Below are 15,853 nucleotides of genomic sequence, written 5' to 3'. Positions count from 1 at the left end.
ATCTCCCTGGAGTTATTTGTTCTCCAATCAAGTCATCCATCTTCAAGGTGATGGTAAACTTCCTGTGAGTTCTCCCAGCGATGTTCATTGCCGGACCAGATGTAATGTTGGCCTTGGTTGTGTCTCCAACTTATATGAGATGCGCACAAGTCACTTAATCCTGTTAGGATGAAATGTCTATATCACAAGTATACCAAGAGAAATAAAGGTGAAAGCATTCATGAAGAAGGTTGTATTTATTTATTTTTATTGATTTTACAGAGAAAGAGGAAGGGAGAGAGAGAAAAAAAAATCATTGACTTGTTCCACTTATTGATGCCTTCATTGGTTGATTCTTGGCAACAAAGAACTATAAAACTCAGGAAGAATGTGGGAAGATATGTGCCCTGACTGGAGATTGAACCCCCAACCTTGGTGTATGGGGATGATGCTCTAGCCAACTGAGCTACCCAGCTGGGGCCAAGGGGGTTGCATTTATTCATGGATTCTGACCAAATACAGAGGTCAAACTGGAGCCTGTCTGAAGGAAAGTTGAAGAAATAGGGAAGTATGGTGTCCAGTGAAGGAGCCATAAGATCCACAGTGTACAAAATATCAGTGAGGAGACTTCGGCATCCATTAGACTCCTTTCATTTCAAACAGAGGGAGTCCTCCAACAGAAAGCTAAATAAATAGACACTGACTCAGCAGCTCCTTGGTGGAGCGCCATCAAGAAGCACCCCCCACCCTCCTGTTCCACAGTGGTAGCTTCTATCATATTCCTTTCATACCCCACACACTCCACACGCACTCTAGGGCCCCTCCCAGCTCTCATGACCTATCTCTTAGATACAACAGAGTCTTGGGATTCTAATGGTGGCAACCATCATTACAGCCATCTAGTCGACCCCCATGCTAATGACTGTCATTTCTGGGTCTGTGGGAGGGGTGGCAGTGGCCTGTGGATAGCTCGGACCTGGTGCTGCAGGGATTTCTTTTGGCTGTACCAGTCTTCTGCCAGGATCCCTACCAGGAGAAGGAGAATCACAGCCCCAAGGCATATCCGGACCAGGTTACCCTTGGTGTAGTACTGGTGGGAGACACCTGAGGAATGAAGACAGGAGCAGGTGATAAGAACCCACCTCCAGGATCTGCTCCAAGCCACATCTCATGTTCCTCATAGCTGAATCCCTCATCTGAGATCTTGTTACTCTCTGCTAGCAAGGATGCCAATCTAGGATGCCTATCTTCTTCCTGAAGGGTTCCTCCCCACTTCACCAGGGTCAGGGCAAGACAATTCCAGCTCCCTAGATATAACCTCTTCCATACACCCCATCACAGGCCTCTGATACAACCTGTCTCATGCACAGACATTACCTGGTTATTCGTCTCATTGTGGAAGAGAAGACTATTATAAGGGGTAGAGAGTGAGAAGGAATTGATCTTTCTATAGAAGATTGCAACCTTCCCACCTGATCTTATTGCCAAGTTCTGGACTCTGTGTATTATCATTTCCCCTCCCCTTAATACTTGATACACCAGGACCCAAAAATCATAGCTATAGCTCTGCATAGGGAAAGCAGTCAGCTTTAGATAAAGACACAGGGAGGGAGAGAAGGAAGGTCCAGAGAAGACTACTTACTCACCAGTTGGAATGCTTGTCCCCTGTGTAGAGATGATGATATTCTTCCTAGAAGGCTCTGGGATCAAAAAGAGTAAGTGTGAAGGGATGGAACCATCTCCTATACCCCTGTCAATGTGAAAATCAAACTAGTAGTGGTCCTGGCCAAGTAGCTCAGTTGGTTAGAGCATCATCCCAATATACCAAGGTTGTGGGTTCAATCCCCGGTCAGGGCACATATGGGAATCAACCAGTGGCCCTGGCTGGTGTGGCTCAGTGGATTGAGCACTGGCCAGTGAACCAAAGTGTCTCTGCTTTGATTAGCAGTCAGGACACATACCTGGGCTGTGGGCCAGGTCCCCAGTCAGGGGGCATGCAAGAAGCAACCACACATTGATGTTTCTCTCCCTCTCTCTCTCCTTTCCCCTCTGTCTAAAAATAAAATCTTTTTTAAAGAAGGAATAGCCTACAAAAAGCTCAAGTCAGGTGGACTCAGGAGACATCTGACCTATCCTCAAGGTTTTCTGTTTTGGGAAAAATGGAGACTTCATTAATTTTTAGAGACAGAAAGAAAGGAAGGGGGGAGAGAGAGACATTGATCTATTGTTCCACATACTGATGCATTCATTGGTTGATTCTTCTACATGCCCTGACTGGGGACTGAACCCACAACCTTGGCATATCAAGATGGGATGATGCTCTAACCAACTGAACCACCCAGCTAGGGAGAAATTGAGACATTTTCCCAGGAAAAGCAAAGGGGAAAAGAACTACAACATGAGGGAAGTGTGTATGCATTGAACTGGGGTGGTAGCAGGGTACACGATATCTAGGCTGCCATGACCCAAGTGGGGCTGAATACATGGGTCAGAGCCAAGTCAGAAGAGCAGTGTGTACGGATGAGTCGTGATCTTCCCATCACAGGCTTGACTCCACCCTCTTTGAAATGGCCACATGACCAGATATATTCCTGTGTCCCCAGGCTCAGAGGCTGCCTCCATCCCATCCCCCACCTTCAAACCAAGGACTTTCCTGGGAAGAGTGAAATGGTTTCATAACACAGATAAAATGCTTGCAAAAGACAGAAAACTGTACTTGAACAATTAAAATAAAATTAAAAAAAAAAACACCTGCAACAGCCTTAGATGATGCAGAAGAGAGCCCAATCCTCATCTTCCTTTCTGCTGAGCTCTGTGCTGGTTATGGGGTTGTTGTTTTTTTGTTTTGTTTTGTTTTTTAATTTTCTGAGGCACATACCTAGGAGCAGAATTGCTGGATCATATGGTAATTCTATGATATGACTATATGGCAATTCTTTTTTTTTTTTTTTTTTGGTTAATCTTCACCCAAGGACACTTTTTCATTGCCTTTAGAAAGAGAGAAAGGGGGTGAGAACAACATTGAGGTGAGAGAGAAACATTGATTAGTTGCCTCTTGTAGGCCCCCTAACTGGGAATCTAACCCACAACCCAGGTACATGCCCTGACCAGGAATCAAACCTGCAGACTTTTGGTGTGCAGGATGATGATCCAACCAACTGAGCCACACTGGCCAGAGCTGGCAATTCCTTTTGAGGAGCCACCAAGCTCTTTTGCACAGCAGCTACACAATTTTTATTCCCACCAGCAATATATGAAGATTCCAGTTTTTCCACATCCTCACCAGCACTTGTTGTTGTGTTGTTGTTACTATTATTGCCATTCTGGTGGATATAATAAAGTTCATAACATGAGACTTTATATCTCAATTTTAAAAATGGGAAGTGTCCTGGCTGGTGTAGCTCAGTGAATTGAGCAAGAGATGTGAACCAAGGGGTCACCAGTTCGATTCCCAGTCAGGGCACCTGCCTGAGTTGTAGGCCAGGTCCCCAGTGGAGGCCACAAGGGAGACAACCACACATTGATGTTTCTCTCCCTCTTTCTCCCTCCCTTCCCCTGTCTCTATAAATAAATAAAACCTTTAAAAAATAAAATAAAAGTAGGAAGCATAGCCCTAGTTGAGTGGCTCAATTAGTTGGAGCTTTGTCCTGGACACCAAAAGGTTGCAGGTTCGATCCCTGGTCAGGGTACATACATGAAGCAACCAATAGGTGTTTCCCTCTCACATCATTGTTTCTCCCTCTCTTTCTCCCTTTCTCTCTCTCTAAAAGCATGAAATGGAGGAGCTCTGTGGTCCCACAGAATTTAGTGCAGTGGCTCTCACAATAACATCACAGAAAAGCAACATCAGCCTCACCTGGGAACTTGTTAGAAATGAAACTTACTATACCCCGCCCCAGACCTTCAAAATCAGAAACTCCACAGGACTAGAAATCTACTCTTTATAAACCCCCCAGGGAATTCTCAGGCCCACAAACATTTGAGAACCACTAACCAAAGATCTCAGAGATTCAGGTATGGGGTCCAGGAACCTACAATTCTCCTTTTTCTTTTTTTTTTTTATTTTGTTGCTGTTCAAGTACAGTTTTCTGCCTTTCCCTTCCCCTGCCACCTTCCTCCCTGCCCCAGGAACCTACAATTCTATAAAACATTTAGATATTCTTGTACACCTTTGACATAAACCAACACCCTGAGGCTGGATACAAGTGGGGACCTAGGCAGCATAATAATATCTATCTACTATGACACTCACCTTTTTTATGGGCAAAAATAAAGAATTTTTATAATAAAGCAAGTGTATGAAAGAGACAAGTGAGTCACATTGAGAAGTCTGGATGAAGAGGAAAAAGAGAAAAAGAGACCCAGGCACCTGGGACCCTGGAGACCAAGGTGAACCCTTCGGGACTTACCTGTGACAGCAGAAGATGCTGCTGTGGGTACCGAGTGGGTTGTCACAGTGGTCTCTGAGAAATCAGAAAAAGAGGGAATTCTGTGCACTGTTAGCTGCGGGTCCTGAGCAAAAAGATAAAACCTTTCTGCCACCCAGATCCCTCACCTGGAAAAATCAACATAAAGCTGACAACACGGGAAGGACTGTCGTGAGAGTTGAGTAGCCTTTGAAAGGAGCCTCAGTCCATTCTGGGGCTAATCCATCATGACAGTCCCCGTCCCTACATGACGAACCTCAGTTCTGCCCAGTCTCTGCATCTCTGTGCCCTACGCCCTGAGCTGGTTCCCAGGAGCCAAACCTGCTCTCATAGGTGGAGGAGGGGACAAGGATGTATATCTATCTGCTTATGATACTCACCTTTTTTAGAGGCAGGAATAAAGGATTTTTCTGTTAAAGCAAATGTGTGAAAGAGTCAAATTTAGAAATCTGGACAAGGAGGGGAAAGAAAAGAAGACCTCTGGGACCCCAGATACCAGGGTGAACCCTTCGGGACTTACCTGTTCCAGATGAAAGGGTGAGCTTGGGCAGAGAGGCAGGTACCCATGTGGGAGGAACAACATGGGCCCTTCCTCATCTCACACCACCCTCCCTCCATGCCAGCCGCACCACGTGGCACCAACCGGCCAACCCCCTTCCTGCCACAATTCCACCACCCTGCAGCCCACCCCACCCCCCAGGTCCACTCTGCCCGAAGGTCCACAGCCAACACTGATGGCTCAGAGAAGCCTCCCCTTCTAGGTGCTAACAGAACTATGTAATTCTTTTTTGTAGATTTTTTAAATTTTTCAGTTTACCATGGGCATTCAATACTACATTCACTTCAGGTGTGCAGCATAGTGGTTAGCCTACATACTTCTCAAGCTTGAGGGTTGTTTTCACAGTCACCATGATACAGGTGTCAGGTGTGTCTTTGAACACCATTTGTTCTGTTAACTACTGTGTGTGTACACGGCGTGTGTGTGTGTGTATGAGAGGACATACTGGACACGGAGTGTCATCATGTAGCCCGGGCTGAGACTAGAGATGGGCTTGGAAAAGGCTCTGGGGACAGAAGGGGCTCTGGTATTGACATAAAGCACATCCTTTGCACCTGTGGTCCCGCCCCCCAGCCCTGCCCCTTGGAACCTGCACCAGGGCCTGCAAAGGCAGAGGCAGAAAGGTCTGGTCTGCACCCCCTCACCTCTGACCACGAGCTCCAAGGGGTCACTGGGGGCCGACCACAGGTAGGGGTTGCTGCTGGAAAAGCTGTAGCACTGGTAGGTCCCACTGTGAGCCGCCGTCACCGTGATGATCGAGAAATCAGCCTGGTACCACATCTCCGTTTGCTTCTTTTGTCCCTTGTCCCCCTTCTTGCACAGAGCATACTGGTCAAAACTGTATTTGCTCTTACACTGCAGAGTCACATCGCCTCCCGGGGATACAGCCGGGCCGGGCTGGGCTGAGAGCGTGGGCTTCTCATAGATTCCTGGGAGCGGAGAGAACTCTGGTGTTAAAGACAGTGGTTGGTATCTCAGCCAGGCATGGGAAGGTTCCCCACCTCCCTGAGAGGTGGAGAACTTCCCAGGCATATCTATTCTGGAGAGACCACTTTCCACCAGCTCACAAAGTGGCTAAGGGAACAAGGCTGGAGTTATATCTCAGTGTTCCAGCTGAACTCCTGGCTCTGCCACTCAGGGACTGTGTGAGACTGGACATGAATTCCCCCTGTGTGTGTGCCTCAGGCTTCTGGGCTACAAAATGGGAATGGCTGAGTGAAGCAATAGATATTAAGCACTGAGCTGAGTACCTAACGCCTTGCCAGCACTCACACTATGGTGGTAGTAACAACATAGCTTGAGCTGATTTTCTATTGTAAGCTTGGGTTACAGTGTGCAACAGTTATATTGGTATTATGTGTTATTGTACCAGCTTCCAGCCCTGGCTGGTGTGGCTCCATGGATTGAGCACCAGCCTGAAAACCAAAAGGTTACTGGTTCGATTCCCAGTCAGGGCACATGCCTGAGTTGCAGGCCAGGTCCCTGGTTGGGGGTGTGTGAGAGGCAATCGATTGATGTATCTCTCACACATAAATGTTTCTCTCCCTCTCTTTCTCTCTCCCTTTCCCTCTCTCTAAAATTAATAAATAAAATCTTCAAAAAATGCAAAAAAAATTTTTCAAACAAAAAATAAAATAAAGTACCAGCTTCCAGATGGTATTCCAAGGCCATGACTCACAAAGACCTATGACTTCATCACCCCTTTTTCATCAACAGAACTAAAGGACCCAATGCTCAATAAAGCATCCATGTTCATAAGATGGGAAGAGGCAGAGCTGAAATTTGCAATCACAGGCCCAGGCTCTAGGCTCTCGGCTCCTGAAAATGAGCTCACACTGCTATAGATATAATGTGATTTAATTATCATCATGGAGCGTGGTGAGCCACACCTGGTGCATGATGGTCCCCACAGAAGCCACATGAGAATTATGGCTTGTTCATTTACACAGTAATTTTTTTTTCCTTAGCAAGTCTCATATGTCCATCTCTGTGCTCAGAAAAAATAAATAATTCCCATCAGGAGGAGAGAAGAGGCAATAACTAAGCTAAGTAAGTAAACGTGTGTTGCCCATCAGAGTGATCAGTGCCATTTCAACCAGGTGCAGTGTTAAATAAGGTGGTGAGGGAAATAGTTAATGAAAACACAGGATTGGGGTTTGTCCCCAAGGTGCATGCAACACCTGATGGACCACTGACCACAGATTGTGAATTAGGGTAAGACAGTGGCCTTTGGGGGCAAATTTAAAAGGTTGGAGACAAAACTCAGTAATCAAGGTAAATTTTACCATCAACATTAATGCAAACACATTATTAAAATCAATTTTAAAATCAAAATTAATGGAAGCACGTCCACAGTGGGCAAAAAAATGTCAACATTGGGGTCACATTGAAGCTGAGGCAAGGACTCCAAACATTCTTACACAGGTTTATTGGTTACTAGAATGTAGAAAAAAACAAATAGTTTTCAAATAAGTTATTGAAATTTGCCACATTATTTCCAGTTTAAACATTTTATGTAGACCAAAAAATGAACAGGATTTATTATCATTCAAGTCTCTGGCTTTCATGGAAGCAAAGTCATCAATGATATTTTTGAAATTTTCTTTGGGAAAATTAAAAAAAAATTTTTTAATGCATTAGAAAGAGCCTGGGCCCGGTGTCTCCGTTGGGTGGAGCATCGTCCCCTGCACCAAAAAGCTGTGGGTTCAGTGCCCAGTCAGGGCACATGCAGGAGACAACTAACTGATGTTTGTCTCTCTTCCTCCTGCCCTCTAAAATCAATGACCACCTCAGGTGATGATTTCTTTTCATTGTGGTTTTTTGTCCATAGTGGAGTGACTGCATCGATTTGGATTTTTGTAAGCAGAAATTGCATTAACGTACTGATCTTGATAGCTGAGTTTGGGGGGGGGTACCTCCCCTAAATTGGGTGCACAAGGCCAGTGCCTCACTTGCCCCCACCCTAATCCCAGCCTCCAGGGGACATTGACATCACCTGTCACCCTCATCCCCATCATCACCCTGGTGGAGCCCAGGACTGAGCACCATATAGCCCCGAGGCCACATATCAAGCCCCACCCAACACTCCCACACACACTTGTCCAGTTACCCGTGATAACCAATGTCAGCGTCTCACTCGGGGGAGACCAGAGGCTCCCATTCTGGTAGGAGCATCGGTACCGTCCCGCATAATCCGGTGTCATGGCTTTGATGATGAGGACCGCCTGCCTCTCATAATACTTCCTGGATTCCAGATTCTCCAGGCGGTACAGGTCCACCCCTGGGGGGCCCCTTGGCAACGCAGGGTCACCAGCGTATGCTGGGACACAAGGGAGCTGGGCTCCGCCCGGAGGGTGGGCTTGGGGAATGGGGCTGGAAGGGAAGCAGAGGGTGGTGGGTGTCAGCTGGGGCCTCGCCCCTCCCGCCCTCTCGCTGGCTGACCCCAGAGGAGGGATCCAGACTCACCCATCTGAGCTTGTATCACTTGCCCCAGACACAGCCCTGAGGAGGGAAGAAAAGGACAAAGGGGGGTGGGGCGGGGAACGGGACAACTGTAATAGCATAATCAATAAAATATATTTTAAATAAATAAAAAAAAGAAAAGGGCTAACACTAGGGCCTCATGTGATCCCACACTTCCTGTGTGCTGGGCACAGTGATAAGACAGTTGCATGCATTATATGTCTTTGGTCATAATTGTTTTGAAAGATACACATGCACATAACTGCAGTGAAAGACACTAACCAGAAAAGGCCACTCTGATAGCCCTGGCCGAGTGGCTCAGTGGGTTGGAGCATCGTTCTGTGCAACAAAATGTCTTGGGCTTGATTCCTGGTTGGGGCGCACACCTAGGTTGCTGGTTGGATCACCTGTCAGAGCCCCTACAGGAGGTGACAGGTGGATCGAGGTTTCTCTCTCTCTCTCTCCCCCACCTTCCTCTGCCTCTCAAAAACATCAATAAAAACAGCCTCGGGCGAGGATTTAAAATAATACTAATAACAAAGGCCACAGTTGTATGATTCCATGTATACGAAATGTCCAGAACAGGTCAGTCTGTCCAGAGACAGAGAGTCAATGGGTGGCTGGCAGGGGCCAGGGGAGGAAAGCTGAGGGCTGAGTGTGGTGGGTCCCGAGTTCCCTTTTGGAAGGGTGACAGTGTGTCGGAACTAGACACGGGCGATGATTGCAAGACCCTGTAAATGTCGTGAATGCCAAGCTTTACGTTAAGTACATTATTTTACCATGCCTTTTTTTTTTTGAAGTGCCAACAGGGATTTCTTACTCAGCCAGCTCCCTCCAGAAACCCTGCCCCATGTGCACACTTTTGACAGCTACATAATTGCCTCTTCTTTGAGAAGGGGCCTGTGAGCTGGGTGAGGTCTCTTTTTTTTTCCCTCAGCTTCATTGAGATGGAATTGGCATATAACATTGTGTAAGTTTAAGGTGTACAGTGTGTTGATTTGGTACAAATACCTGTTGCAAAATGATTTTTACTGTAGCTTTAGCCTACACCTCCATCACGTCACATAATTACCATTTTTTGTGGTGAGAGCCTTTAAGATCTACTCTCTTAGCAACTTTCAAGTAGGTAATACAGTGTATTGTTAACTACAGTCACCATGCTGTATATTAGCTCCCAGAATGTATTCATCTCTTAACTGGAAGTTTCTACACTTCCCTCACCTACCCCCCTAGCCCCTGGTAACCGCCCTTCTACTCTCTGCTTTTGTGTTATTTTTACTTTTTAAAGATTTTATGTATTCTAGAGAAGGGAAGGGAGGGAGAAAAAGAAGAGAAACATCAATATGTGGTTGCCTCTTGCACACCACCACCCCCCAATAGGGACCTGGCCCTCAACCCAGGCATGTGCCCTGACTGGGAATTGAACCAGTGACCCTTTCGTTCACAGGCTTGTGCTCAATCCACTGAACTTGGCCAGGGCTGGGTTTGTTTTTTTAGATTCCACGTATAAATGAGATCATGCAGTACTTTCTTCCTCTGTCTGGCTTATCTCACTTAGCACGACGCCCTCCAGGTTCATCCATGTTCTTCTTTTCCATTAGGGAAACGGACCAACTGAATCGACAACTAGCCCTGATATCACCGAATCCATATTTTATTTTTTTTAAGTGGGGTAGTGGGAGAAAGTTTCAGCCAGTGCCAAAAAACCTATATTCGCTTCCTGAGCCAGCCCGGAACAGACTAGAATAACTCACACCAACACTCTACCTCCCTGAGTCCCGCCCAAGGAAAAGGGACCCTCAGAAGTCACCTCTCACTCCAAAATCCATGGCTCACACTATTTTTTAGAAAATTACTGGTCTCACAGCCTACCGCCTCGGCATTTCCCAGATCAACCCTCAGAACTCACCGAGACAGAAGCAGGCAGACAGGGAAGGGGACATGGTTCCTCAGCCGGTCCTGAATGCTGGTGCCCCAGAGGGAGGCCGTGAGGGGCTGGAGCGGAGGAGACACAGGATGCGATGAGGGTGAGGAACGCTCTGCTCCCTCCCCCAGCCAGCCTGGCTTTTCCTTACTGAGACTTATCAGGCTGGAACGGTCCCCTCAGCAGAGTGACTTGCACACAGACTCCACGGATCCTCGCTTATCTCCGGCCACCAGCCCATTGAGGGACTGTCCATCCCCCCAGGGCTCCCCTGAACTTCCCGACATTCACCGGGACCTGCAAATCAGAACCCAAGTGAGAGAATGTTTCTTTCGCACCCAGGAGGAGGGTAGCTGTCCTCAACAAGACAGATGTTGACAGACGTCGGCAAGGATGTGGAGAAGTGGGAACCCTTGTGCATGGCTGGCGGCCACCTCGGGAAATGGTTTGGTGGTTCCTCAGAATGTCCCATGTGGAAACAGCGTATGATCCTACAATGCCACTTTCATTGTTTGTTTGCTTGTTTGTGTTTAAACTTTTGTTCTTCACATTTTTTATTGTTGTTGAAGTGCAGTTGTCTCCATTTTTCCCCCCACCCCAGCCATCCCCCACTTCCCACCCCTGATCCTACCCCCCTTTGGTTTTGTCCATGTGTCCTTTATACATGTTCCTGGGAACACTTTCCTCTTTTCCCCCCATTATCCCCTCCTACCTCCCCTCTGGTTACTGTCCGTTTGTGGATTGAATGCTGGCGTGTGAACCAAAAGGTCACTGGTTCGATTCCTAGTCAGGGCACATGCCTGGGTTGCGGGCCTGGTCCCCAGTGGGAGCCATGTGAGAGGCAACCACACATTGATGTTTCTCTCCCTCTTTCTTCCTCCCTTCCCCCTGTCTAAAAATAAAGAAATAAAATATTCTTTTAAAAAAAAAAGAAGGTTGCGGGTTCAGTCCCAATTTGGGGTGTGTGCAGGAGGCAACCGATCAATGTTTCTTGCAAGTCAATAAACATAACCCCAGGAGAGGATTTTTTTAAATAAAATGAAAAATTTAAAAAAAACTTAAAAATATATTTGATTGGAAAGAAAAGGAGGAAGCAGATCTCAACATCATGCTGGGGACACAGCTTGACGAAAGTACTCAAAAAAACAGGCAAGGTGGCTTCTTTTTCCTCATTTTCAATGGGGAGAATTCAGCCTCTTTTTTGCTAATTTGCCATTGCCTTCACAGTCTCAGCTCCCCGGTCATGGTGCCAATTCTGTGGCCAGACCAGTAGCTTCCTCAGCTCTCCCACAAACCCCTCCACCCACAACCCCCAAATTCAGGCTGGAGATATTGATGACTATTTTTCCAATCATAGTGCTAATCTCCCCAAATTCACTCCTCCACCCACCTCTCACTCTGGCCCACCAATACGCCTCATTCTGTCTGTCTCAATGAATTTGACTTCTCTGGATGCCTGATATAAGTGGAATCTGACTGTATTTGTCTTTTTGTGTCTGGCCTATTACTCAGCATGATGTCCTCAAGCTTCATCCAGGTTGTAGCAGGTGTCAGAATTTCCTTCCTTTTTTTTAAAGATTTTATTCATTTTTTAGAGAGAGGGTAAGGGAGGGAGAAAGAGAGAGAGAAACATCAGTGTGTGGTTGCCTTTCACCAACCCCCCACTGGGGACGTGGCCGGCAGCCCAGGCCAGTGCCTCGGCTGGGATTCGGACCAGTGACCCCTGGATTAGCAGGCCCGCCCTCAATCACCTGAGCCACACCAGCCGGGGCTCCTTCCTTTTTAAGGCTGCATAATGTTCCACCAGGTGGATGGACCACGTTTTATTATCCATCAATCTGATGATGGACACCTGGATTGCGTCCACCTCTTGGCTGTTGCGAATAGCGAATAGCGCCGCTTTGAGCCCAGTGGAGGAGGGGTGACAGGTCGGCAAAACATTACTGTGTGACCTGCCAATTCCACTCTTAGGCGTCTATCAAGTGAATTTTGGGATTCTCATTATTTTCTGGTTTATATTGGTGGCAGCGTTTGATAACTACTGTTTAGGCCTGTGCATTTCTGTAGTTTGGTGTGATTCCTACATTTTCTTAACCGTGTTCTTAAACAGTTAACGCTCCTTGTTGCTATTGTGAAGATTTTTAGGGCAACAGCGCCATCTACTGGTAGCATGGTGATGTACCGGTTTTTATTAGGCGGAGATATTTCCTTTCCTTTTATTTTTTCCCCCTTCTCTGCAAAACCCTAATTTCCCCCTCTTTCTCCTCTTTCTCTTGACCATACAGAGTCCAAAAGGGGCCCATCCTCTACTTTCTTATGGCTGGAGATTCACTTTTCTGAGACCACAGTTGGTGCTTGATCTGCCTGCATGCTTTTCACCATTTTCACACTTTCCCTTTCTGATGGTGGTTTTCACACATTTGCAGACTTGCCAATAGCACCGTTTTTCAGTTTTTCTCAGACTGGTGTGGGGGCATCCGTATGATACAGCCGTGTAATAAAATCGTGTACAGGTTTTGTCTGTGGTTTGTTGTTGTTGTTGTTTTTAAGAATGTGGTATCCTTAGCCAGTAACTTAATTGATTAGAGCATCGTCCTGATACTCCAAGGTTGTGGCTTTGATTCCCAGTCAGGGCACGTGCAAGAATCAACCAATGAATTCATAAATCAATGTAACAACAGATCAATGTTCCTCTCTCTCTTTCTCTCCCCTCCCCCTTCTCTCTCTCAAAAATCAATAAACATATCCTTAGGTGAGAAGGAAGGAGCTTTTCGTCCATGGATTCTCCGCAGCTGTTCTCCTTTTCCACCCTGAGCCTCATGCCCTGGAGCGAGCCCAAACAGGTGCCCCAGGTTCAACCAATGATGCAATGATCCGGGCAGGTCTTGATGGGAATAAACATCACCTTGGGAGACACATGTTTGAGGAGGGCCCGTGCAGTAAAGGAGAGCTGAATGGGTGGGGGACTGTTCCAGGTTTTCAGGTGTGTCCACACAAAGGCCCCAATCCCAGATCTCAGGCAGCTCCAGAGCTTTCGCAGCTCTGCCCCTGTTACAAACCCCCAGTGTGGCTTCCAGCAGAGCCCACCTGTGAGAGAGGCCCCCTGATTTCATGCCACGTCTCCCCCAGGAATTAACTGCTCCGAGACGGTCACTCTTTCTTGCCTCAGCCTCTCCCATCACTTGCACTGTTTCCGTAACAATACCCAATCCAGAGCATGCATGCTCAGCCCCTGGCCTCCCCTCCACCTGAGCGTCACCTCAATTAACCACAGGTGGAAACCCATGCTTGTGGTCCCCCTGCGTGCCAGTGACTAGGTCCAGCTCACTTGCTGTCCATTTGCAGCTCCTAAAACTCACAGTCCGGGAAATGGATCCCATTCTGTCTGCATGTGGTTCTCCACTGAAGGTGACCTTCCCCTCCCAGGACACACCTGGCAGTGTCTGGAGACAATGTGGGGGTCACACCTGTGGGGCTGGGGAGAGGTGCTACTGGCATCTAGTGTGGAGGCCAGGAACACTGTTTACACCCCACAGTGCACAGGACACCCCACCCCACAGCAGAGATGTGTCCAGCCCCAAATGTTAACAGCTGGTTAACTGGTGTTGGAAAATCCTGCTTGAGGTCCATGAGGTCTCGGCATGTGTGTGGGATGTGTATGGGTTTTTTTAAGATTTTATTTGTTTATTTTTAGAGAGAGGGGAAGGGAGGGAAAAAGGAGAGAAACATCAGTGTGTGGTTACCTCCCCCACACCCCCTACTGGGGACCTGGTCTACAACCCAGGCATGTGCCCTGACTGGGAATCAAACCAGTGACCCTTTGGTTTGGGGGCTGGTGCTCAATCCACTGAGCCACACCAGCCAGGGCGTGCATGGGTTTTAAGATGAGCACATAATGCTATCACATGGAAGAAATTGAAGTGCTTCTCTCTCCCACATCACAGAAACAAGAAAGAAAGTGGCTCTTGTGGGCTCTGGCAGCCTCCTTGTGACCCCAAAGAGACTATATGTGTCCCCTGGCTGTTGTGACAAATTGCCATCCCCTTAGTGGCTTAAAGAAACACATTTATTCTCTCAAAGTTCCAGAGGCCAAAAGCCCAAGGTCAAGGCATCAGAAGGCCCGGCACCCTCAGAGGCTCCCAGGGGGAGGGGTCAGTCTCCAATTTGGGGGTCCGTCATGCCTATCTCTGTCCCCTGTCCCCACATGTCTCCCCTCCTATCTCTTGTAAGGACACTTGTAGTTGGAGTTAGGGCCCAACCAACTCATGTAGGAAGAACTCATCTCGACCCTTAACTTTGTTACAAAGAACCTTTTTTTCCAAACGAGGTCCCATTCACTGATACCAGGACATGGACCTAACTTTGGGGGGACCACCATCAACCCACCACAGATGTCCAGCCTTGAGGTGAAGTTGGACCTAGTGATGGGTCAACAGGCAGATGGAATCATGACAATGTCACCGAACCCAAAGTGTGTTCCAGAACCCTTGGATCTCCCTTCTCCCTTGTGATGGGCGTAAACAGAAGTCCAGCTGATACCCATCAGGTACAGCCCATCACCAGCAGCCCACAGCATCTGGCACAATTTCCAGACCTCCAAAGAGCCCCCTGTACCCCCACTGGTGTCCCTTTACATGAAGCATCTGCCACCCCCCCCACCCCAAGCATTGCCCGACCTCGTTCAAGTCTTTGGTCTGTTTGTGACTTCATCACAATCTGCCATCTGGGTGCCTGTGGTTTTGGAGGGTGTTTTAGATGGGTTTTTATCACCCTTCATTGGTGAAGGTGATAGCTGGGCTTGTGAGCCACCTCAAAGCCTTTGAGGATATACAGAGGGGTGACATCAGTTTGTGGGAGTCCACATCTGTGGTTTTGGGGTTTCTCAGGTTGGAAGGGAAGCGGATGTCAGCCCCGAGGGTTTGTGGTTAGAATTGGCCCCAAGCCAAACCGCAGTGCATGTGGTTATGTAACAGGAAGGACTTCCCCTTTCATCTAAACCCACAACCACCACCTCCCCCAAGAAAGAGAGAGAGAGAGAGAGAGAGAGAGAGAGAGAGAGAGAGAGAGAAAGAAAGAAAGAAAGAAAGAAAGAAAGAAAGAAAGAAAGAAAGAAAGAAAGAAAGAAAGAAAGAAAGAAAAAGAAAGAAAGAAATTCCAGAATCACGTTGAATTCCCGTCCTCTTCTTGCTAAGACACCCCTTGATTTTTCTAAAAGCAGGTAGCGGGCAGTTCATGGTAACATATTTTAGTTGATTTGCTTGCAACACCGGTGAAGCTGATTCTGCTTCGTTGAAGCAGAAAGGAATTGGTGGCAACTGTGTAAGTCAGGTTTTCAGTTGTGAGAAAAGCTAAGAAAGCAGGTTTTGAAAGGGACAGTGGCAGGCAGAACAGTCGCCCCCCGGAGACATCCACATCCTGATCCCTGGAACCTGTCACTTCCCATGGAAAAGGAGGGTGGAGGTGGCACACAGAATTAATGAAATTAATATTTCTAATCAACTA

General features: G+C 47.4%; 1 protein-coding gene across 1 annotated transcript; it reads right to left on the bottom strand.

The window, feature by feature from the left end:
• Positions 1-904: 904 nt before the first annotated feature.
• Positions 905-10,417, bottom strand: GP6 (glycoprotein VI platelet). The gene is given in 9 exon segments (XM_045830385.1): positions 905-1,083; positions 1,626-1,679; positions 4,389-4,442; positions 4,787-4,816; positions 5,610-5,894; positions 8,075-8,255; positions 8,258-8,337; positions 8,431-8,466; positions 10,337-10,417. Coding segments are annotated over 9 exon segments (933 nt in total). The 5' UTR covers positions 10,371-10,417.
• Positions 10,418-15,853: the final 5,436 nt, after the last annotated feature.

The sequence above is a fragment of the Phyllostomus hastatus genome, unplaced genomic scaffold (assembly GCF_019186645.2).
Source record: "Phyllostomus hastatus isolate PE091 unplaced genomic scaffold, TTU_PhHast_1.1 phas_contig_151, whole genome shotgun sequence".
In the NCBI taxonomy this organism is placed as follows: domain Eukaryota; kingdom Metazoa; phylum Chordata; class Mammalia; order Chiroptera; family Phyllostomidae; genus Phyllostomus; species Phyllostomus hastatus.
This window is presented reverse-complemented; position numbering and strand designations above follow the sequence as displayed.